The following is a 22,942-nucleotide window of genomic DNA, read 5'->3' on the forward strand; positions in this document are numbered from 1 at the left end:
TATTCGAAATTTTGTCTTCGAAATTTGTATCATCATGGCGCTTGAATATGTCTCTAGACCTCATTGTGGATAACTTCTCCACAATAAACTAAAAGAAAGCTGTGTAGAATATTGATGTCTCCTATTGAAGAGGAAAATGTAAAATTTGTAAGAAATACGAACTTGGCTTCTTTGTTTTCTAACGTGTATACAAGATGTTTATGAATGTTTTCTCATCAATGATTTAGAGATTTGAGCGTAGATGTGAAAAATAATTTTTTATACCTATATGGTTACATGCTTTTGTTCTTAAACTTTCTCTAGCTCTGGAGTGACTTTTTTAGGCTTGATTTCTCATCTTCATTGCTTTCATTCAAACTGTAAGTCTGTTGCTAATATAAAGGCGATTGCTAGCGAGGTGCTAGTAAAGCCGGCATGGTTTAGTAATTGCGTTCTCAGATTGCCACCCGCAAAGTCACGGTTTCGAACCCCACAGCTGTAGATTTTTTGAAACAAAGTTGAAACTTTAACTAGCCTTAATGTTTTTCTTATGGCTTTTTTCTTCAAAATTATTTGTCAATACCTTAAAATTTTTTCAAACTCTTAATATTTTAAATAGTTCTCTATTTACCAATTCTGGAAACTTGGGTGGTTTTCAGAGGTTTTCTACTTTGTTGCTTTTCCTCACTTGGTTTTAAATTAATGGGTAGTCACTAAGTGAATTGTACCACAGTCGACGCCATTTTTTGACCTTTCGATCACGCCGCTAGGAAGTTGTAGAGCAGACTTTTGTTTCCTCTTGATATTATTTTAAGTCCACCGTGTAATAATTTTAATAATGTTTTTGATCTTAAGTGACTTGCCTCACTCAAAAATTGATTCGGCACAAACTTGCATTTGAGTTGGGAATACAACTACATTTGGCTTTTAACAGAGGTCAATCAAGTCAGAGCATTATGATGCTCTATTACTTGAAATACAACAATGTTCGAAGTATACTTTCAAAATAAGGATAGAATTCAAATTTTTTGCGATGAATTTTTTTTTGTCTTTGATCTCAGCGGGCTGTTTCATGTTATTTTCCCGAAAACTGAGGGCTATGTTTAATCAATTTTGGAAATACTAGGCTATGGAAAATCTGTTATCTCTAAATTGAACTCAATGGCAGTTGACTGGTATTACGTATGCTTTTAAGTTTTAAGTGGCCCACATTGTTGTTTCTGCGTAACGTTGTAGTCAACCAATCATATGATGGCCTTTGTTTTAGAAAGGCATTTAAGTATTACCAGCTTAGTTATTTATTTTGATGCATTTTGTTTTCGAGTTTTAAATAGTTTGAGTTTTAAAACTTAGAGTTAATATTAATTGAGTTAAAAATTCAGGCGCCCTGTGAACCATTATAGTCACTTTAATGATTGTTAATTGAGCTTAGCACAGCAATTTTGACGTACTTTAATTCCATTCCATTTTAAACTAATCGAAATTTAAATTGAAAGCATTCTTAAAAATTAAAAGCCAAAGTGATTGAATGTTTTTTTTTCTGACGGCTAATTTGTGCGAGTATTTTTGCCTTTAATCACTTTAATTTAAAATATTAATTTAATCGAAATGCAATATTATGAGGGAAAGTTTTTTTCCCGGATTTATTTTCCGTTTACTGCTAATATATTGCTTAAAATCCCGCTACAGTACCGGCCTTTTCACGATGGATGTAACAATTCTTAATTGGTAGAGTAACAATCGGAAAAGCAGAAATAGTGAGCTAACTTAATTTGTTTGATGGCTTTCGGTATCGAGCAATCACTGTGTATAGATGAATAGAAAGTAGTTTTATGCGAGTGCGGTGGACTCAATCTTAAATCTGTGCTTGCCGTTTATCATAGACAGTTGTGTTTATAGTGACCTAGCGTTCACTGTTTGTATTTGGTGCAGTTATTTTTAGATTCCTCCAGCTCTCCATTCTTCTCTCCATCCTTTGGTTGGGCTTTTAGTTTGATGATTAATTAGCATTCTTGGGGAGAATGATATTTACTTAAGTGGATAATTGTTTGTTCACCTTTTATATAGGAGCCGAAGCGTTTAAGGATGTGCATACATTCGTGTGTGTTTTAGTCTAGTCCATGGCTCTGAAGCTAGAAAGTGCTTCTATTTTTATACACTTAGTCACTTTGATTTGAAGGTGTGTGTGTGTGTGTATGTAATGTGAATTTGAAAGCGTGTTTGTTATTGGAGCGAATATATTAACGTCCGTTTTCAGATGAGTTAAACGAGATTGTGTGAAACTTGCTGGCGTTTCATCAGTCCATTGTAAATACAACTTGACATAACCCGGACTGGACAACCTTTGGTAACCCTCTCATATGCATTTGGCTTTCGTTGAATACGTAAAACTCTTGTCGCTCACTACCAACCCCCAGTTACGACACGCCAATCCAGTTGATTATTCTGAGCGGAAGAGCAACAACGACTGGGGGAGTCTTTTGTAGTGTTTAAGGGCAGTAGGATAATCGAAGGAAGCCCTCGGATATGATGATAACAGACTTCACGGATGACGAGTCGCTTTCACCGCACGAACACTGCGCTACAACTGGTCATGCGTTTGTGAAGAAGACGTTCCACCGTCCCACCTGGTGCCACTACTGTACAGAACTGTTGTGGGGTTTAACTGGCCAAGGATTTGTTTGTGAAATTTGCAACTTCGTGGCTCACGAACGATGCTTACGAACGCTGTCACAGTATTGCTCGAGCATCAAAGAGCTGTTCCTGGTTCAACCTCAAGCCCATGCATTCATAGACATCGGTGCGTTCAAGAAAAAGTATTGCTGTGTGTGCAGAAGGCGTGTGGAGCATAGCTGCGATTTGAAATGCGAAGTTTGTGAGGTCTACTGCCATGCGGATTGTCGTGACTTTGCTATTCGAGACTGTCGAGTGACTGCTCTAAGTTTCTCGACAGGTGAACACGTCCTGAAGCACCACTGGCGAGAGGGAAATCTGTCAGGAAGTGCAAAGTGCGCTGCGTGTCGAAAGTCGTCAGGACAGCCGGACATGTTCACGGGAATGCGATGTGACTGGTGTCATATTTCCGTCCACTCTGCCTGCATTCGATCAATTGACCAGGAATGTGATTTGGGAGTTCTGAGGAATATCTACTTTCCAAGGGAAGCGTTACAGTTGCCAATCACCAATCTCTCTATGGAGGAGATTCTCAGTTGTCTCAATAGGCGAAAGGCGCCCTCAGATCGGCTGCAAATGGGCGAAAGCAAGACGGACCAAGACGTCTGTTTCTCTGACGACGGCATCACTTATTCTGAAACAAGCAAAACCGAGAGCAGTGCACTGTCTGCCTCAGCGTGCGCCCCAAGTATTGCGGGTCTCAGTTCCGCCATGGCCGACAAATTGGCCCAATCTCAAAACGTGACATCGGGAACCACTCCTGTCAAGCGCAAAGACAAGTCCAAATTAAGGAGTAAGAGGAAGGAGAGTCGAGAGGCTGCGCATTTTGACGACGAGTTGGACGAATCGGTGGCTGATACGGAAGACCCTTACTCTGATGTGCGGTCCAGTGTCGTTGTGAAGCATCGCTTCTTCCTATATGACGGGAACCAGTCGTTCGAGGCGCAAACAGTCCGAATAGTGTCCATGACTATCCGCGAAACTGCCATATATGCATGCTTGAAGGCGCTCCATATTTGTGATGATGCCAAAAAATATTACTTTCTCGATGGGAACAAAATGGAGAATGAGAAACCAGATCCGCCTGCCCTTGAGGACCAGCAGGTGATAGAAATGATTGAGACGGGGACACGGGAGGGATCCCAGCCGACGTTTATAATCCGATACAAGATCTCGTCTCGGGGAGAACCGATCAAGGTGTTCCTGCAGTCGCCGCGACACTCGCCCAGGCTCAAGTACGTTAAAATCAATCACTCATTGGCTGCTTCAGACATCATCGAAATGGCGCTGCAAAAGTTTGGAATTACGGATGAAGACATCAACAGTTTCGTGCTCATTATGACTTCCAGCGGGCTGGAAGAGCATATGTTGGTTAGGGACCAGCTGGTCTGGCCCCTAGTGGAAAACAGCATCCTTAGGAACGTGCGAAACCTTCACTACATTCGGTTCTATCTGCGCGAAGTTTCCCTCATATCTAAGCCTGTCCGTGTGTTTGTCGGCAATCTGCCTCCCAAGTTGGCATCGAGGAAGTATGAAACTTATGTCACCGATATCACTAAAATCAACCTATCCAGCAGGGCCTTCAACCCTGTCTACCCTCAGTACGGCTGTCTCGTTGTCGAGTTCCCCAACCCTCAAGTGGCTAAAGAAGCCGTGCAAAAGCTGCGAGCGACTTCCTTTGACGACGGGAAGCCCATTGTTGTCCTAGTGCTGCCAAAAGTTGACGTGGAAGCTCTAAGTCCCACTGCGTCTCCACTACTAGTCTTTGTCAATGCCAAATCTGGAGGGTGCCAAGGTGTCAACCTCCTCACACATTTCAGACGTCTATTGAACCCTTTCCAAGTATTTGATCTGGATAACTGCGGGCCGATTCCTGGTCTTGTTCTCTTTGGTACTGTTCCCAACTATCGTATTCTGGTATGTGGAGGCGATGGTTCCATGGGTTGGGTTCTCAGTTGTCTGGACGATGTTGGGCAAGAGTCCAAATGTAGTTCTCCTCCGATCGCTATCCTTCCCCTGGGCACTGGAAACGATTTAGCGAGGGTTCTTCAGTGGGGTGGCGGGTACACCGGTACTGATGAACCTCTGCAGATCTTGAAGGCTGTTGATCGCGCAGATCCCATTGATCTTGACCGCTGGACGGTCATCATGCAGGGAGACGAGCGAGAGAAGCAGATCCTGACTGATCGCAAGGCTCTCAGAATGGAAGGTATCGATGTGATCAATGATGTCGAATCAAATGTCCAAATTATGAACAATTATTTCGGAATAGGAATTGATGCAGACATCTCTCTTGGGTTCCACATGAAACGCGAAGAAAATCCGTCCAAATTCAACAATAGGCTGCATAACAAAGCTGTGTACTTCAGAATAGGGCTGAAGAAACTTTACAAACCAAATTTGTTCAAAGACCTTCATAACAATGTCAAGTTAGTGGTCGATGGATCCAACATACCCCTGCCCCCGATTGAAGGAATCATCATATTAAACATTGGCAGTTGGAGTGCTGGCGCTGATCTCTGGGGCGCTGACCGGGAGGACAAATTCAAGAAACCATCTCAGTGTGATGGTTTAGTGGAGGTAGTTGGTGTCACTGGCATCTTTCACATGGGTCAGATTCTGAGCGGGATCCGAACCGCCTACCGTCTGGCACAGGGCCACGATATTCAGATCTATACTCAAACTCAGCTACCTGTCCAAATGGACGGAGAACCCTGGATACAGCCACCGGGATGCATCACAGTTACGAGATCTGCCCTGCATGCGACGCTGCTGAAGAAGCACAAGTCCAGCATGAAACGTGGAAGGCAGCCGGGAAATCTGCCCAATCCGGATTTCATGGCGCCGGAACCTGCGAGCACGGGAAGTTTGGGTGCTGACGACGATGTCTCGGATGATGACGATTCGGATAAGTACGTGGCCCCGACAGCAATCCATGGAATAGCGAATGCCCAGCTCAACCTCACTACACAAAGATACTAATTATTATGTAGCTTCTTTTCGGCTGTTGTTAGTATTAAATAATTTTGGATAAAACAGTCGTCACCTCTTTGTTTGTTAAACAATTTTGTGTTGTTACCTTTAATTTTTGCTTCGTAATTTTCACAGAGTTTTTAATACATGAACAATTTCTGATAGTCTAACTTGAGATTTGACATAAAAAATAATTTTTACCATTGACACAACTCAAAATGCAAATTCGAAGCAGTTGTTATATAGCTTGGATTAAATTTCTTTGCAGCTCCGAAATTTATAATCGTTTCGTTTTGTGTAATATTGATTTCTTGAATTGAGAAATTTAGTATCTTTTGGACAACTTTGTATAATAATATATGATCGTTGGTTGCCACCATATGCGTGTGGCGGCTACTTGTTTCTTATTTTGTCTGTGCAGTAATAGAACAAAACTTAATATTGGTTACATCTTCACAAACCCCTCCCACAAACACCCCACGCGTCTCTTAGAACCCTCGCGATACACTAGTCATGACAGCTAGAAAGGTGTATAGGATTAGAAGTCTCTGGTTGGAAAATAAGCGATATTTTACTTGCAAGTTTATGCTTGAAAATTTATCCGATTAATTGAAAATGATCCAAAATTGAATTTGTTTCACTGGTAGCAGTAGTTAGTGGTTTGGGGTTGCGCACCCTGTAATAGTATAAATATAACCCCTCCCCCCACTCACACCGTGCGTTGCTTAAGTATTACCGCAGGGTAAAAGTAAACTTTCAGTTGTCATGGCGTGTACAGATAGCGGTGCAATTTGTTCTCAGATCAGCTAGTGACTAATCTAACCTTTGAATTATTTGCAGGTAAAAAAAAAACAATTTTTCGCATCAACCCAGGCGCCAGTAGTGTTTACAAGCATTAGTTTACAAAATTTGGTTATTTTGACAACTTTAATTCGCAGAAAAAGTGAAAGCTTTGTTTGGAAAATGTAAATTCTAAAAGTTATCAGCTTTTTACTGACGGCTAAATTTATGTTAGGTTGAGTAAAAGCCAAATATGCTAATACAGAATATTTTTTTTATAAATTTGGCGTTTTTACTGGCGTTGCGGTGTAATAAAAGTTAGTTTTTGAGGTAATAAAATTTGTATTGTGTTTTTCTAACCCTGTCGTCGTAATAATAATAATAATTGGACTTCACTAACTCTGACCTTTCTTAGTCACATTCTATTATGCCGTTGTCGTATCTTGTATACTTAATTATTATATATATGTAGAAGAACGCAGGACGTCCATTTAGTTTTGTATCTGTTTATTATAATTGTTCAACTATTAACTTACCTCTAATCAGCCACCTGGTCTAATTTTATTCACAGTTACCTCGAAGCAAATGAAACAATTTTTATTAAAACTGCAAATTCAATTTTCTGACCTGACCTTGATTGGGTTGCATCAGCCGTGTGCGCAGCAGTTTGTTTATGAAATTTATTTATTTGATTATTTAATTTAAAAAGTTGGTTATGACAAGTTATATCAGAAGCAAATTCTATAAAAATATGATTTTGAGAATATGATTTTCCCTGTAATATTTATTATCTTAGTGCAAATTATATGACATCGAAATTTCCCCCACCCAATTTTACACCCCTCCTTACACCACAGCAGTTAGTATTCTGTAATGTTTGTTATCCCCCCCCCCACCCCCTCGCCCCTCACATTGCAAAAGGTTCTGCAATTGAAGTCTAAGGACGAAAGTGAACTTTGTATTATTTTCTTTGGTAGTTGCTCTCAAATCAAATCTTAATTCTCAAATTTGTTTGTTGTAGTGCAGTATTGATTAAAAATAATACTATTACATCAATTCAATTTCCTCTCTTGAGCTTCTGTCTCTTTCCGTCTCCGTTCTTCATCAATTCGACTTCAAGTCAAGTGACTTGCCTGCTGTCAATATGGATAAAAATAGAGTAAAAGATACCTGTGCAGGAAATAGTCACATTCTAACTTCTGCCTCTCAAGTCGATATGACATAGGAAGCAAAAATTTCCATAACATCCCAACCATGTGTTGTTCCCTTAGCACCCGATGTATATAGAGCAGAAGCAGGTCATGTTTGTAACAAGAATGAAACATGCGCTCTTCTGATCCGCATCAACTAAACTTCAAGTGATCAAAAGAAAATTGGCAGTTTGTATAGTTGCCGTTTTATCCAAATTTTTTTTGCACAGGTTGTAATTTTGGGATATTTTCTTTTGGTTTAGTACTAATATGGTTCGATTTTTATTGCGTTCTCATTGATTGGGTTTTTCAACTGTAAAAAGTGAAATTGAAGGAAAATGGGAAGATGGACTCCGAGACTCCTGAGAAACGGCACCCGAGACACGTGCGTCAGTTTTTTTCAATCCAATCCAGCGTTTCAAACACTTTTATGTAAATGCGTATCGTGATTCAATTCCATGTTTGCTTGGAACGTTTGGGACGTTATTTTTACTTAAGCGTGTTAAAAGTATTTCATTCAAAGATTGAGCAGTACTAGTAAAAAAAATGAATGATTAACTGTTTCAGTCATATTGTAAGTTAAGGGTAAGTAAGGGGTTATTGCGCCTTTAGAGCAGAAAATAATTTTAATTGTTAGAAAATGAAAGTTGAACAACTTATCATTTTTTTTGATAATTTGGTGTCAGAGAGTGATATGTTTCAAAATTTTTTCCACTGTTTAGCCTAACATAATTTTTCCCTGATTTTTGACATCTGATTTAGATAGTTTAGCAAAACAGAACTTTCAGAGTAACCAAATCTTTGAGACGGTTGATTTAAATAAATTCAGACTAGAAACGACAATCCAGGACAGGATCGTCTTGTTAAACATTTTTTTCTTGAAACATGTAGAATGATGTATTGAACATAGAACATGTATATTAAAATAGCAAAGAAGAAGCATTATTTTAAAAAAAGCAATTCATTTACCTTTTATTTCTAGTGTTCATTTTTTGCCGAATTTCTCTTTTTGCTGGTTTGCTCTTGCTATGAACAGTTATTGCTGATCAAGCTCGTTGGTTTACAGGCTAAGATTTTTCAACCTCAGAAGGAATCGACAGTTAACGTTTTGTTTTGATCTTAGAACAATTGTTCTATCATTTTTTTTCAGAATGGTGAAATATTTGCGAAGGCGGCTTTTTTTCTTCAGTCATTTTTTAACTTTTTGTTTACGCATCGTAGAGAAAAAAGACGCATCAATTTTTGGCACTCAGAGGCTACTTTGGCTAGCAATTAGATTTTGTAGTTTCACAGTAAAAGCTAGCAATATATAAAAAATATCTTAAAAACTACATTCAAACCTTTTTTGTTCCAACATTTTTTTTCAAATTAGGGGGAATATGGGGAATTGCTTACGCATCGTCAAGAGAATAAAAACACCATTTGCAGTTCCCAGGATCTAATTTTGATTTATATAAATTATCAGAAATTTGAAAAAAGGGAACTCTTTAAAATTTCTTCGAAGGAAAAATTGAAAAGGAAAGAAAACATCGCTTTGGGGACAGATCGCGTTAAAATTTTTATAGAAACACATGAAAAAAATTGTAGTATATTTTGTTACCTAAAATCATGGAGATCTCTCAGCAGTAATGCTTTACCGTTTTGAGCCTAAATTTGCAGTTGAAGCTATTTTGGCTGAACGTTTCCAAAAAAAATCAATTATTTTTCAAAGTATTGTTTTAAAAAATGTATCCGTCTCTCTGTTTTTTACTAATACAATGAACTCAACAAGTCCAGAAAAACGATCGCGATTTAATTGAACGGCGAGGAGTCCTCAGAAAAGTTCAGATGCCAAAAAGAAAATTGTTTTTGGTGTGGGGGTTTGTTTGTGTAGTGTGCGCGCGCTTGTGTGGGTGTGTAATTGTGTGTGGGTTGTGTTTTTTGTGTCTGGTATCTGATTGTAAGAGAGAGAGAGAGAGAGAGAGAGAGAAATGGAGTTGGTGTGATAGGGATAGTTCTTTTAAATGTTAGGCTCACAATAGAAGCAGATCCGCAATCTTGAAAATTTAGAAAAATTAGTTTTTGCTACAAATTGCGGCTTTAAATGTCAAGCCAAAATTGGATGTTTTAAAATTTCGCTGATAACACGTCTGCAAGATTCTTAAAATTTAATTGTACCTTTCTGCTCAATAACAATTTTTTTTCGAAAAACTTTCTTTTCAAGTCATGTCTAGTTTACGATTACTGATAAAATGGACTCAAGAAGTTAATTGAGGGTCAATCAAGATTTAATTGAATGGTGAAGAGCGCTGAGAAAAGATGAAATGCCAAAAAGGAAGTTTTAAAAATGTGTTTTTTTGGTTTCGAGATTTGTGTTTGTGTGTGTGTGTGCTCGCATGTGTGTGTGCATTTGTGTGTGTGTGTGGGTGTGTGTGTGTGTGTGTGTGTGTGTGTGTTTGTATGTGTGGGTGTGTGTTTGCGTGTGTGTGTGTGTGGGTGGGTGTATGTATGGATGTGGATGTGGGTGTGTGTGTGGGAGTGGTTGTGGGTGTGTTTGTGCGTGTGTGTTTGTATGTGTGTATGTGTATGTGTGGGTGTGTGTGTGGGTGGGTGGGTGGATGTGGGTGTGTGTGTGTGGGTGTGTATGGGGTGGGTGGGTGAATGTGTTTGTGTGTGCGCGGGTGCCTTGGTTTTATTTATGACTGTATGTGTGTAATGTGTTTTGCATGTGAGCGAGAAAAAAGAAAGTGTGTTCCTTTGAACACATGCTCGTTAGATCCTTTAAAATAAGACATAAACAGAGGTAGAGTGCAAAAGCTGTCAGAAATCATAGAATTAGAAAAATTACTTATTGCTACAGATTGCGGCTTTAAATAAGTCAAAAATCAAAAATGCGAGTTTTTAAATCTAACTGGTGACACATCTGTGAGATTTTAGAATAATTTTACTGTTATGCTCATGAAGTATCAAAATTGACAAAACCGTTGCAAAAACTTCACAAAGTTACATTTGAAAGTTTAGTGTCAAATCAATTACCGACACAACTGCCTCAAAAATTCCGCACCTAGCTTTTTTAGAAAAAAAATAAAATGATGACCTAAATGAACAGTGACGAAGCTTGAGTATTGAGCTATAGCCAAAAACAAAAAGATTTTTTTTGGTTTTGTATTTTTTGTGTTGGTGTTTGTTTCTGGAATGTGGTTTGTGTTTTTGTAGTTTTTCTCTCTGTGTGTCTTTCAAATTGCCCTACACTTATATTTACAGGATATGTTGAAGAGTTTTCGTTTTTGTCTGCCGAAAAAAGGCACAGTTTTTGGTTAAAACAATACAATTACTTATCTCCAATGCATTTAAGTTGCTTTCGAATACTAAACAAAAGTTGCAAACTTGAGAGTTATGTTGGAACATTCTGTGATACTCACGGACTCGTACGAGCCGTCTTCTTAATTATTGGAGCTTGATTTGGAAACATCCGTTCACATTCCCCTCAAAATAACTTTTCCCTGATTTTGTTCTTTGCCATTTGCAGTTAGAATCTGTGCAAAATATTCCGTTCTTATAATAAAATTCACCAAATCAAACTCAAAGAATGTCGCAGTCTGTTGGTTTGCTGTTTAAAAAACAAAAATGTTTTTTCTTGCTACCATTTGGGCAATGTTTTGATCCTTAGTCTACAAGGTTGCTTTTTAGAGCTGGAAATAAAACGCTAAAAGTTTTAGCATAAGATTGTAGCTAAAGCTTAAATATACAAAATTAGAAGCATTTAAAATGTTGCGATTCAAATGTTGTTGTTGGTTCTATAATAGCTCTAATGTACTCGGAAGCTAATAACGGATTAACAGTTTTGGACTAACATTGACCTGTGTATTGTCTGCGTGATTTTTTTTTTGTCGATTTATTTTGTTACTGGAAATTTTTTGCTGTGATCTTCAAAAATAGACATCTAGATTTTCAGTTTACCGGCTTTAAAGTAACAGCTTTTTCAGCAAGCTAATTTGTGCGTTTGAAATTTGTATTTTTTGTGATTATATCTGTGTCTGTTAAATATGCGCGCGTCTATGGGCGTAGAAACTGATCTCGTTGCGAATTTTTAGTTGAAGATTACTGCTACACACAGTACCCCGTGACTCCTTGCTTCCTTTTTGTTCAGTTTCTATTCAGTTGAGCTCTGTTTTTTTGATGAAAAAGATTGTTCAGCTGTGGAATTATCGAGTCCAAATAAAATACTGATGAAATTGTATGTCATTTGCGAATTTGAACGTTTTCTATTAATCTAAGTACTTCTAATTTTTTTAAGTTTTTGATTTTTTTTAGTTGCAACTTGTTTCGTTTTCCGTATTTCCATCAGTATGTTCAATAGTTTTCCATCACTCCGTTAGATGTTCAAAACAAGGCCTCCAATTAATTTTTTGCATCGGTTTGTTGATATTATTAAATTTCAATATTTTTTGAACGTTGGCTCAATTGTTGTTTTGAGGTTTTGTTTGAGGAATGAACTTTTTCTGTCAAAATTTCGTTATTGTTAGTTTTTGTCATTCTTCTCTTAGTTTTTTCCTTGTTTGTCCAATTCGCTGGTTTATCCATATAAATTCCCATTGTTAGAGGTAGGATTGTATTGGGATGCTGTTTTTTTTCAGGAACCAAAGAAAAATAGTCTTTGAAGTCTTTAATTTGATAAAGCCAAACCTAATCAAAAGTCAATACTGCCCATAAAGACTGTCTGACTTTTTCTGATTAGATTTGGACAAGAGGAGATATAGTTTTCTACATTTACTGATGACGCGAATCTTACAAAGATAATTTAAAGTTAGTTGAAAATTTACCACAAATTTTAAATTATCAATCTAACAGATGGAATGAAGTCGTTTGCCTTAGAACTTAGTTGAGCTATTTATTCAAATTATGGATTGAGATTGAGATCCTGAAACACCGATTTCATTATTCTCATATTTAGAAATCTTCAAGCAATGCAACAAAATTTACCCGTTTTATTACGTTATGGACCTTCTCTTTCTCATTTTTGTCTAAATTTTTTTCAAAGGTTTTATGTTTTCCAAAAAAAGTTTATAAAAAATACCCACAAATGATATTTGGAGATTGATGAAGTTTATGACAGTAAGAAAACATCATGTCCAGCAAAGAGAACCTCACTCTGTACTTGTTTTTAACAAGAATTCATTTTGCTGAACAGTTTAGCAACGATGAATTTATTTTATTGAGAATTATAAATGCTGTGATGCATTAGTTAAGAATTTTCTTGCCTTACATGTATGACAGCGTCATTGTATTTTGCTAGATTAAAGTACTTGCCTGAACTTCAGTGTATTGAACCAATTTTCAGTAATAAAATTTATTTATTTGACTGAAATTTTTTGTGCAGATTTTCTTTTTTGTTTGACACCGCACAGGTTTGTAACTATATAATAACCTATATTAATGTTGTAGATCTTGTAGATATCTTATCTGGTCTGAAAATTTGTGTTGACTTTGGTTAGCTTCTTTAAGGACCGTGGAGCGATATAAAAGATGTACTGGCGGTAAATTTTTATTTACAAATTTTGTCCTTTCGTTCGTTTTTGTTTTTGTGACCGAGAAACTTGGAAATCGGTTCGTTTGATAAATACTCATCTAAAGGGCAAAGAGGAAGTTTTGTAATGTAAGAACTCGTTCAAGAACAATGAGGTGAGGTTACCCATTCAATCATTCACTCTTTTTTATACTTTATTTCTTGATAGGGGGCCTCTGATTAATTGCTCTCGAACGAATTTTGAAGCAATTATTGTAAACGTGTGTGCGTGTTTTTATAATGCAAAATTATAGCCTGTTGGTAAAACAAAAGGGATTGTAAGATGGTCTATCGCAAGGCCCTGATAGACGAGTGATGAAATCGTCAGTCTATTAAGCTGCAGGGTGGAGGTTCGAATCATTCCTTGTTCGTCATTTTTGTGCACCCATAGAAAATTATCGAGGCGACAAACCCCTCTGAAATAAATGGCTCCACCTGTCGTTCGAGAGAAATTTGTTCATTCCATGAAACCAGTTTTTTACGGTTCCAGGGTTTTGAAAAAAAAACAAAAATAGTTAGTTTTGATGAAATTAGAAGAGTTGTTTGCAAAAAAGCTCTCGAATTTGGAAAAAACATTACATTTTTCTGCTTTTTGTTTTACATTTTCAAAGTTGATTTTTCTGGCTATTTTGAGAGCTCTAAATTGCCTGAAATCTTCTGTTTTCCAAACAATCTGTTTGAATAGGAGAAACAATCGTTGTTACATTAGTTTTTAATCAGCAGAAAACGGAGGGACGGGGGAAATTCTAAAAGTTTTGAGGAAAGGAAGTAATTGTTTTTTATCGGTATTTTTGGTCAAATAGTTTTATTTTAGGCTTGAAATTGTAAACAATCAAAACTACCGTTAAACTAACTAATTCCCACCCCCCCCCCCCCCCAGAAGGATTTTTCTTTCCTGTTCGATTTTTCCTTCGAAATTTTAAATTGGACCACTTTTTCAAATTTCGATAATTTTTATATCCCGAGGGCTACAAAATGTTTTTCTTTTTTCTCTACGATGTTTAAACAAACCTCGCATATATATTCCTCCATTTTGAAAAAATGTTGGAACAATAATTTGTCTACGACCCCTGGAGCTAAACCCGAAATGAACCGTATCTAGAGCTCTAATTCTTTTGCAAAATGTTTTTTTAATAGCCGCCCTCATCTTCTCAGCCGGCTATTATAGCGCTCCTATTTTTTTTTTACTTCGTCGAATAAAAAAATGTTTCGCTTTACCTCATTTTGCCGCTTTTTCAACATTTTGCGTGATATCTTTTTGACTTCTCTAGGCTAGTTTCTCTCTTCTCTCATTCTGCTAAAAGTGATTTTGAACATCAGTTGCTCAGCAAAGCAATTCAAAATGAACAGAGTCAGTATAAAAAATTGAAGTCAGAAGTAGAAACGGGATAAACCCATAAAGCCCAATTTTAGATGCCCGCTATTTGAACGTCGTTCCTATAAGTCTTAGTTACCATCTCTAATGCTTATTGGTATTGATAGTAGCCCTTGTAGCCTCTCTCTAAGAAACAGAAATACGTTATGTTCAACTCCGAAATGCCATCAAAATAAATCGGACTTAAAAAATGTTTTTGTACAAAAATCTTTTTTTTTCAATATCTTCTATTCTTTCAATCCCAATCTTGCTTATTGGAATCAACGGCGGCTATTTTCCGGCAATCTGCCGGGTATGTTTTTAATGTTTTGGACTTTTTTTAAAAAATTCTCATCTGTCCGTATCTTTTTGGTACTATAGTGTATTATAATAAAGTAATCAATTGTGAGTTGACTGCTTTGGAAGTAGTTTTAATGGTAGAAGATTAGTCTTTAAAGTTAACAGCATAGCAGCAATAATAAAATTTAAAATTTGATGAATGAAAATGATAGTAAAATCTGATTTTAAAAAGAGCAAATCGCGTTTACGCGTTTGTTTTGCTTATTGCTTCATCACCGCATGATTGTTCTTAAGAATTGTGAACATTTTTAGTATTCTTTCAGCGGAAAGTGGAATTAGTTGTGCATTTGCACAGACGTGAGAGCCTCCTTGTTATTTTAATTTTTACTCCTTTGTATTCCTTTTGCCTACAGATAGATTGAATCGGATGTTTTGCAAATTGGTGCGGGATCATCACAACGACTCTGGGTTATCTCAATTCTATCTAATTAGTTTAGTGGATAGGAGGACAGGGTCCTAAATAAATGGATTCCTCGGCATTCTACTACATCGCTGATCACAAGAATGTTTCGAGTAAGCTAGAATTTTGGTTGGAAATGTTTGGAACTTGTGATATGGAGTATTGGTAACTAGGTCTATATAGAGAGTCAACAGAGATAAACTTGATGAGACTAAAAGTGGAGTTTTCTGTTTCAGTTATTGTATTGTATAGTATATCCTTATAGAACAAAATTGAAATCAGTCGATTTGAAAAAAGGGAGTTATGGGGGATGATGAAGATGCATGGAGAAAGTTGCCCACGGAGGAGAAGATCCAGCACAAGATGTGGAAAGCGAGAATGGACGGGTATGAACAACTAAAAAAGATGTTTGAACAAGCTGACGAAAAATCTCCGGAATTCTCTAAGTACCAACACTACATGAAGAACTTAGCAGTTGATGCCAACGCCTTTGCGCAGGAAAAAGGCCTGGAAGTAATTGCCATTTTTGTGGAAAATGCTGCATGTGCTGGGAAAACGGCATCAGAAGTTGTTTCAGGGGTCGTAACCAAAGGTCTGGGTGCTAGACCCAAAGCCAAGGAGAAATCAGTAGAAATATTACTGATGTATATTGAAATTGATAAACAGGAAATCGTCATTGAGGAACTATGCAAATCGTTTTCGCATAAAACTCCAAAAAACGTGGTCGCAGCCGTTGCTACAGTACGTGAAGCGTTGACAGCGTACGGTAACAAAGTTGTTGGAATCAAACCTTTGTTGAAAATTATGCCAGCCTTATTTTTGCACAAGGACAAAACAGTTCGTGAAGAGGCAAAACTTTTGTCTATCGAAATGTACAAATGGGTCAACTTAGCAGTCAAGCAAGCTTTGAGTGGAATCCCACCTGTTGCGTTGCGAGAACTGGAAGAAGAATGGGGCAAACTAGGCACAGGGGCACCTCCCCTACCTACGCGCTTCCTCAGATCAGCTGCAGATTATCGGGCAAAAATTGAAGCTCAAGCTGCAAAACAAAGTGGGGCTTCAGCGTCAGCTGACGGATCTGGTCCGGCTGCTCCGGCTGAAGTGGTCGACCCTTATGAGTTCATGGAACCTGTTGAAATTTTGTCACAAGTACCTGCCGACTTTCTAACACAACTCGAGGAGAAAAAATGGTCAATAAGAAAAGATGCCCTGACGAAATTTAAGGAATTAGCTGCTGCTCCAAAGTTGCAACCGGGCGATTACGGAGATATCGTGCGAGCTATGAAAAAGATTATAGCCAAAGACACAAACGTAATGGTTGTGATTGTAGCCGCAGAATGCGTTTCAGCCCTTGCTAATGGGCTGCGTAAGAAGTTTTCTACTTACTCTAGTTTCGTTTTTGGTGCTATCCTAGAAAGGTTCCGAGAGAAAAAGCAAACTGTTGTGGAATCTTTGCGGGCTGCAGGAGATGCTGTCATCAAAAGTAACAAACTTGAAACTTTTGTTGAGGATTTTTTGGAACATTGTGAAAGCAAAAGTCCAAATGTTAAAACGGAAACCCTGCTGGTCTTCAAGCGCTACATTCTGAGCTCTGCGAAACCGTCCGAGGTTCCGAAAGCGTTGATCAAACAATTAATGCCTGTTTTGAAAAAGCGTATGGATGAATCGCAGCCAGAAATTCGAGATGCTTGCTACGAATTAATTGCCTCAATTTGGAAATTAGTGGGTGAGAAAAACATTATGCCTTTCATTAGCGATGTGGACAAACTTAAACTGGACAAAATTAAAGAGACACACGAGAAGTTGGTCGCTAAACCAGCAGAAGGTGATTCTGGTGCGAAGCCCGCTGAAGCCAAACCTGAACCTGCTCCAAAAGCTGCAGCACCTCCGGCTGCTGCAGGTGCGGGAAAACCGGGCGCTCCGGGTAGCGCCAGGGGTGGACCTGGGAAAGGGGGTGCAAAAGGAGGCGATGCCGGTGGTGGCAAGAAGAAACCGGCTGCGAAGGAATCCCCGAAGGAAGTAATCGAACGGGAATTAGACGATGGAGCCGTGGAAGTGATTCGTGAAGAGCATTTTAACGAAGACATCAGGAAGAAAATGGATAGCATGAATTGGAAAGAGCGACAGGAAGCTATGGAAGAAGTGAAAAAGAAACTTGCGCTAATGGAACCGGAAAAGCTTCCTTGTCAAGCTTTTGTCAGAATCATTGGATGTAAAAACAACTTTAAAGAGACAAATTTCAACGTCATGATTCTCAAATTCAATTTGCTAGCTGAAGTTGCAAGATTAGGTAAATTTTCCAAAACTTCCTTTCAAATTTGTGCGCAGCCTATCGTTGATAAAATTGGTGACATCAAATCGGGAAGTTCGGCTAAAAACGCGCTAACTGAAATTGCGGAGAAGGTTGGTTTTCCTATAGTCGCGGAAGATGTCCTGACGCTTTCCATGGCACAAAAGAACCCGAAAAACCAGAGCGAAGGTTTCAACTGGGTGTCTGAGAACATCAAGCTGTTCGGCTTCAAAGGTCTGACCCCGAAAGGAATGGTGGAAAAAATCAAAACGTGCCTTCTTGCAAGTAACCCACAAATTCGACAAAGTGCGGTGACATTGGCGGGTGTGATGCATATTTATATGGGTCCACAAATCAGGGCGTTGTTTGAAAGCGAAAAGGCTGCGACACTTCAAATGATTGATGCAGAATTTGAGAAAGTAAAAGATATCAAGCCAGACCCGCCAACCCGAGGTGTGAAAAGTGCAGCTGGGCCCGGAGGCGATGCCGATGGGTCGGGTCAACCGGCCGAAGAAGAGGAGCCGGAAGATCTCATGCCGAGAAGTGACATCAGTGCCAAAGTTTCAGAAGAGCTGCTGGAAAAATTGGCGGACAGTAAGTGGAAAATACGCGAGGAGGGACTACAAAATGTGCAAGCATTAATTAAAGAAGCGGCTTTTATCACTCCCAATCTGGGAGAGCTTCCAGCTGCGTTATGTAAGCGATTGGCAGATTCGAACAAACTGCTAGTTTCTAGCACTGCGAGTATTTGTGAGGAATTAGCGACCGCTTTGGGACCTAAAGGTTGCAAGCAACACTTCAAAACGTTTGCCGCCGCTCTGTTCAACAGTTTAAGCGATTCGAAACCTTCAGTTAGACAAGCGTGTAGTAAGTGTCTAGATACGTGGGCTGAGAATGCCCCTCTTGCACTGATATTTGAGGACGAAATTGCTCTCACGGCCTTGAAGAGCAACAATGTTAATTTGAGAATGGGGCTTTTGTCTTGGCTTGAGAAGCAAATGAACTTGTGTAAGCCACTGCCACCGGCAGATCTAGTACCATGTTTGACACCCGTTTTTACATCCCTTGAGGATAGAAACGGAGATGTGAGAAAAGCTGCACAAGGAGCTTGCTTGATGTTTTTAGCTCATCTTGGCTATGATAAAGTGTTCCGTCAAACATCTAAACTTTCGCCTACTAGTCAGCAAGCAATTGGAAAGATTCTAGAAGGAATGCGACCAAACATCCCGGATGTGAAGAGTAAATTCAAGCCTCCAGCTCCCGTGGCGGCAGCAGCGCCCCCGCCTCCCGTTGAGGAAGCGCCAGCCAACGAATCTCCCAAATCGGCAAAATCTCGACCTGCTGGCAAGTCTTCAGCAACTTCAAAAGCACCGGAACCATCATCGCCAGCTGTTAGCGATACTGAACCGGAGCCTGCTGCACCAGAATCCTCCAAGAAACCGGCCGGAAAAGGCCCTGGACCAAAAGGAACCAAAGCAACATCTGCCAGATCGAGACAGAGTACGGCGGTAGGCAAGTCCAAACAAGCCGAGGAGGAGGATTTAAGCCCTCCTTTAATCAAGGGAAAAGGAAAAGAGTCAAAAGAGCAGCGCTTAAAAGATGAAAATGGTCACAAAGTTCTCAGATGGAATTTCACTGCTCCGGCCAAAGAACACATTACCCAATTAAATGAGCAAATGGCTCCTGTATGTAGTAAATCAATGCATGGATTGTTATTTCATGCTGATTTCAAATACCACCTTCAAGCGATGCAGATTTTGACTGATTTTTGTCAGCCAGAAAATGAAGACGTTCTTTGTTCAAACGTAGACGTGATTTTGAAATGGGTGAGCTTGCGATTATTCGATACGAACACAACAGTGATTCTGAAGGTTCTCGATCTAACTCTCGCAGTTTTTACTCAATGTTCCAACCAGTCTCTCATGTTGACTGATTTAGAAGCGCAGTCCTTCTTCCCCTATATGATCATGCAAAGAATCGGAGATCCCAAAGAGGAAATCCGAAAGAAGGTCCAAGCTCTCATCAAATTCTCACATTGCCTTTACCCTGCAATCAAGATATTTGCCTTTCTGATGGACGGAACCAAACAGAAAAATGCCAGAGGCCGAAGTGAATGTCTGGAAGCTATGACCTATTTGGTGGAAGAACTTGGCCTCATGATATGTCATCCTACTCAAGCTAAAGCGGTTAAAGAAATCGCGGCCATTATCGGCGATAAAGACAACACAGTTCGCAACTCTGCTCTTGGTTTCTTAACGTTAGCTGTTAGTTTAGTTGGCGAAGATCAAACTAAAAAATGGGTTGGAACTTTGCCGGAGAAACAGCAAAGCATGCTTGACGAAAGAATCAAGCGCAGTTTGAAAGGCAACGCCAACCATAATGTCACCGTTGAACCCGTCCAGGATAAATTGGTAGGGATGAATCAAGTCAAAGGGATCAAACCCCTTGCAGGGGGCGCTAAAGCTGGATTCTTAAGCGCCAGGCAAGGTAACGCCGGCGTTTCCCAATCTGTCAGAGCTAACACTGTTCAGGAATTGCTTCAGGACGAGGATAATGAATTGAACAGACCTCAAACGGCACCTGCTAACGAATCACATCAAGCTCAGCCTCTCAATCCGAATAACAAGTTAATCAACTTTAAATATTTCAAAATGGATTTTGACGAAATTGAGAGAAACAGGAAAGCCCTGCCACCTATGCCAAAACTCTATTCGAACCCGGAAGTCGAAGCACTGCTTAAAGAGCCGATTCCTAATTATACTGTCAAGTCGCGAAAATCAGATCATGCCAAACTATCCATGTTAACCGGGTCGAACGAGGTCTCGGAAACTTTGGGTGTCATTTTAAGCTCAGTTACGGACTCAGATTTGGCAAAAAGCAGTGAAAGCTTGAGTCAAATCGCAAGTTTGCTAAGAGATCAAGAGCGAAATGTTCTCTTTCAAGAACAAGATGTTCAAAAATTGGTCGCGTCTACTACTCTGCAGCTAAAAATGTGTATTACGCATCACTTGATATTGACAATGCACCAACCAGAAAAATTAGACAAATGCCGCAAACTGATTTTGTTAATGATTGATGTCCTCTTACGTCTGTTCCAAGTCTCGAGATTGGCTCACATGGTTCCATCAAACGAGCTGTGTTCATTGCTGACTGAATTATTTTCAACTTCAGTTGACGAAAACATCGCACAGCTTGCGGACGCTGAATCGTATCGAAAATCTTTCAATTTACTAAGCTGTGATATTATCGATCACGGAAGGCTAACTGATGTCATCTGTGCTTGTTTGGTTATAGTGCGACAATATTTGCCTGACCAATTCAATGGAGTGGTCAAAGCAGAGAAAATGGTGCACTGTGCTTTAAAGGGTTGTTGGCGGGCAATGCGAACCTTGGATCATGAATACGTTAACTACGATCAGCTCCTAATTGTCATCGAGTGTCATCGTTTTCTAAAAGAGTTCCCCAGCTCATTCTGGGCATCCCAACAGTGGGATCAGCCAGTTAGAACAGTTAAAACCCTCCTTTTCTGGATCACAGAATCGAAGGGAGCTGCAATGCGAGAGCTCGTCCGACAGATTCCTAACGTCGAGGAATCCGAGGTCGAAAATTACGTCGCTAAAATTTTGAACAACGTCAAGTCATCCAAGATACCTCAGAAGTCCTCAAATAACATCCCAGGTCGAGACAGATTTGGAATGTCTAAAACGCACACCGAAACAGTCGAAGATTTAGCTTTGAAATATAAAACTGGGAACCCTAAAGACGCCTGTTTTAAGTTTCTGAGGTTCAAACTGGCGAACCCAGGTGTTGATTCAAGCAAGTTCATAACAGTTTTGGAGCCACACATCGCGAGATGGGTTAAAAATGTGATCGATAATCCTCAATATGAAAATTCACGTGAACGCATTAGACGGTGGCCAAAAGACAAGCCTTTCTGTGAAGAGGGAGAACCCAAGTCAATTGAACATTACCGAGAGTTATCCCAGAAAATGAATGAAACAGCACGTCGTTGGGAAATGGAGATTATCTCACGTCAAGGTTCCACAGATGCCAGCAAGTTGTCCAATTTGGGTGAAATTTTGGACACTAAATTGACAGCTAACGGCAACACGGCACAAAGCACGAATCGAGGTCCGTTGGTAAACAAAAGCAGTGCAATAACAAACAACGGTCCGCTACTTGCTAAATCTTCAGACTTCGAGTCCTCCCAAATTTCTGAGGAATCACGTCGTCTGAAGGGAGAGAATAATGCATCAATTCCGTCATCTAAGAAGTCCACAGGAGGAGCTTCGAGTACTTCCATGTCGAAAGATGTTGACGAGTTCAGAAAGAGACTGGAAATGATCAAAAACAGGTCAAACGCTAACTCATAGTCACGTTCCAAATCTTATCAACAGGTCAAAGCAATTAGATCAATATTAGCTTCGAAACTAAAACGAGTTTGGTTCTTTCCCATTAAAAACCACCCCCCTCCCCCCTCCCCACCCTCCCCAACAAAATTAAAATTTGTGGAATTAATAATTGTGCCCCCGGTATATTTCCGGTAATTGGGTGAGGTTACGGGGCTATACATCACATGACCACTAAGGGGGGGGGGGGGGGGGGGTTGGGTCTGGATTGGGCTGTGTAATGGGAAAAGACTCCTTATTTATCCCTCCTGTTAGATGGAAAACCAAAAAAATAGAAGACAGAACAAATCTTCGGTAGATAGTTTGCTTGAATAGCCTGTTCTGTTTGGATATAATTGAGTTATAGTCCTGTTAATAATGCAAAATTAGTTTTTTAATTTTATGGGGTGGGTGGAAGGGGGCTGTGATGGTGTGTATTTATCGGAAGCGTTCCAAAGCAAGCCAGCGAAAACAATCAGTGTTCGAGTCTCGTTTAATTTATGCGGAAGTTCCAATTTTTCTAACAATTTTCAAAAGTATGCAGTGCATAAGTTTGTTCTAATGAGTTGGTTGTTCGTTTTCGAACATGAGTAATATCCATTAATTTTCGATCATAATGTGCTGATTCACCGATAAGTGCTTAGTTGTTTTACTTCAATCTAGATAGGTTCATAATATTGAGCAGATGAAGTCTCTTTAATTACTAACTAGTTAACATTCAATATTGATTTTATACCCATGTGTCGATTGACCAAACGCCTGGTAATTTGAGTGTTTTATTTTGTCTGAATTTGTTTAAAATGCGGTGATTTGCCAGTTTCAGCATTAAGCATTCTGCTCAATTTAGATTGTAATAATACTGTGGGTTTCTTAATTGTAATTTAAAGAAAGTAAACAAATGCTTTCCTATTGTAATGATTGTGGATTTCGATTGCCGCCGTTTCAATTCATTTTTACCATGATATTGTCTGTGCCGTAGGGTTCAGAGCTTGGCCTGGCGGTTAATAGAA

General features: G+C 39.2%; 2 protein-coding genes across 2 annotated transcripts; both read left to right on the top strand.

The window, feature by feature from the left end:
- Positions 1 to 2,143: 2,143 nt before the first annotated feature.
- Positions 2,144 to 7,479, top strand: LOC142337438 (diacylglycerol kinase theta-like). The gene has a single exon (XM_075386663.1). It carries the CDS (start codon positions 2,506 to 2,508, stop codon positions 5,632 to 5,634), a length of 3,129 nt encoding a protein of 1,042 aa, XP_075242778.1. The 5' UTR covers positions 2,144 to 2,505; the 3' UTR covers positions 5,635 to 7,479.
- An 8,001-nt stretch (positions 7,480 to 15,480) lies between these two features.
- On the top strand, positions 15,481 to 22,033 carry LOC142337439 (cytoskeleton-associated protein 5-like). The gene has a single exon (XM_075386665.1). It carries the CDS (start codon positions 15,558 to 15,560, stop codon positions 21,915 to 21,917), a length of 6,360 nt encoding a protein of 2,119 aa, XP_075242780.1. The 5' UTR covers positions 15,481 to 15,557; the 3' UTR covers positions 21,918 to 22,033.
- The last annotated feature ends 909 nt before the right edge of the window (positions 22,034 to 22,942 follow it).

Source organism: Convolutriloba macropyga, chromosome 4, assembly GCF_964194025.1.
Source record: "Convolutriloba macropyga chromosome 4, txConMacr16.3, whole genome shotgun sequence".
Classification (NCBI taxonomy): domain Eukaryota; kingdom Metazoa; phylum Xenacoelomorpha; order Acoela; family Convolutidae; genus Convolutriloba; species Convolutriloba macropyga.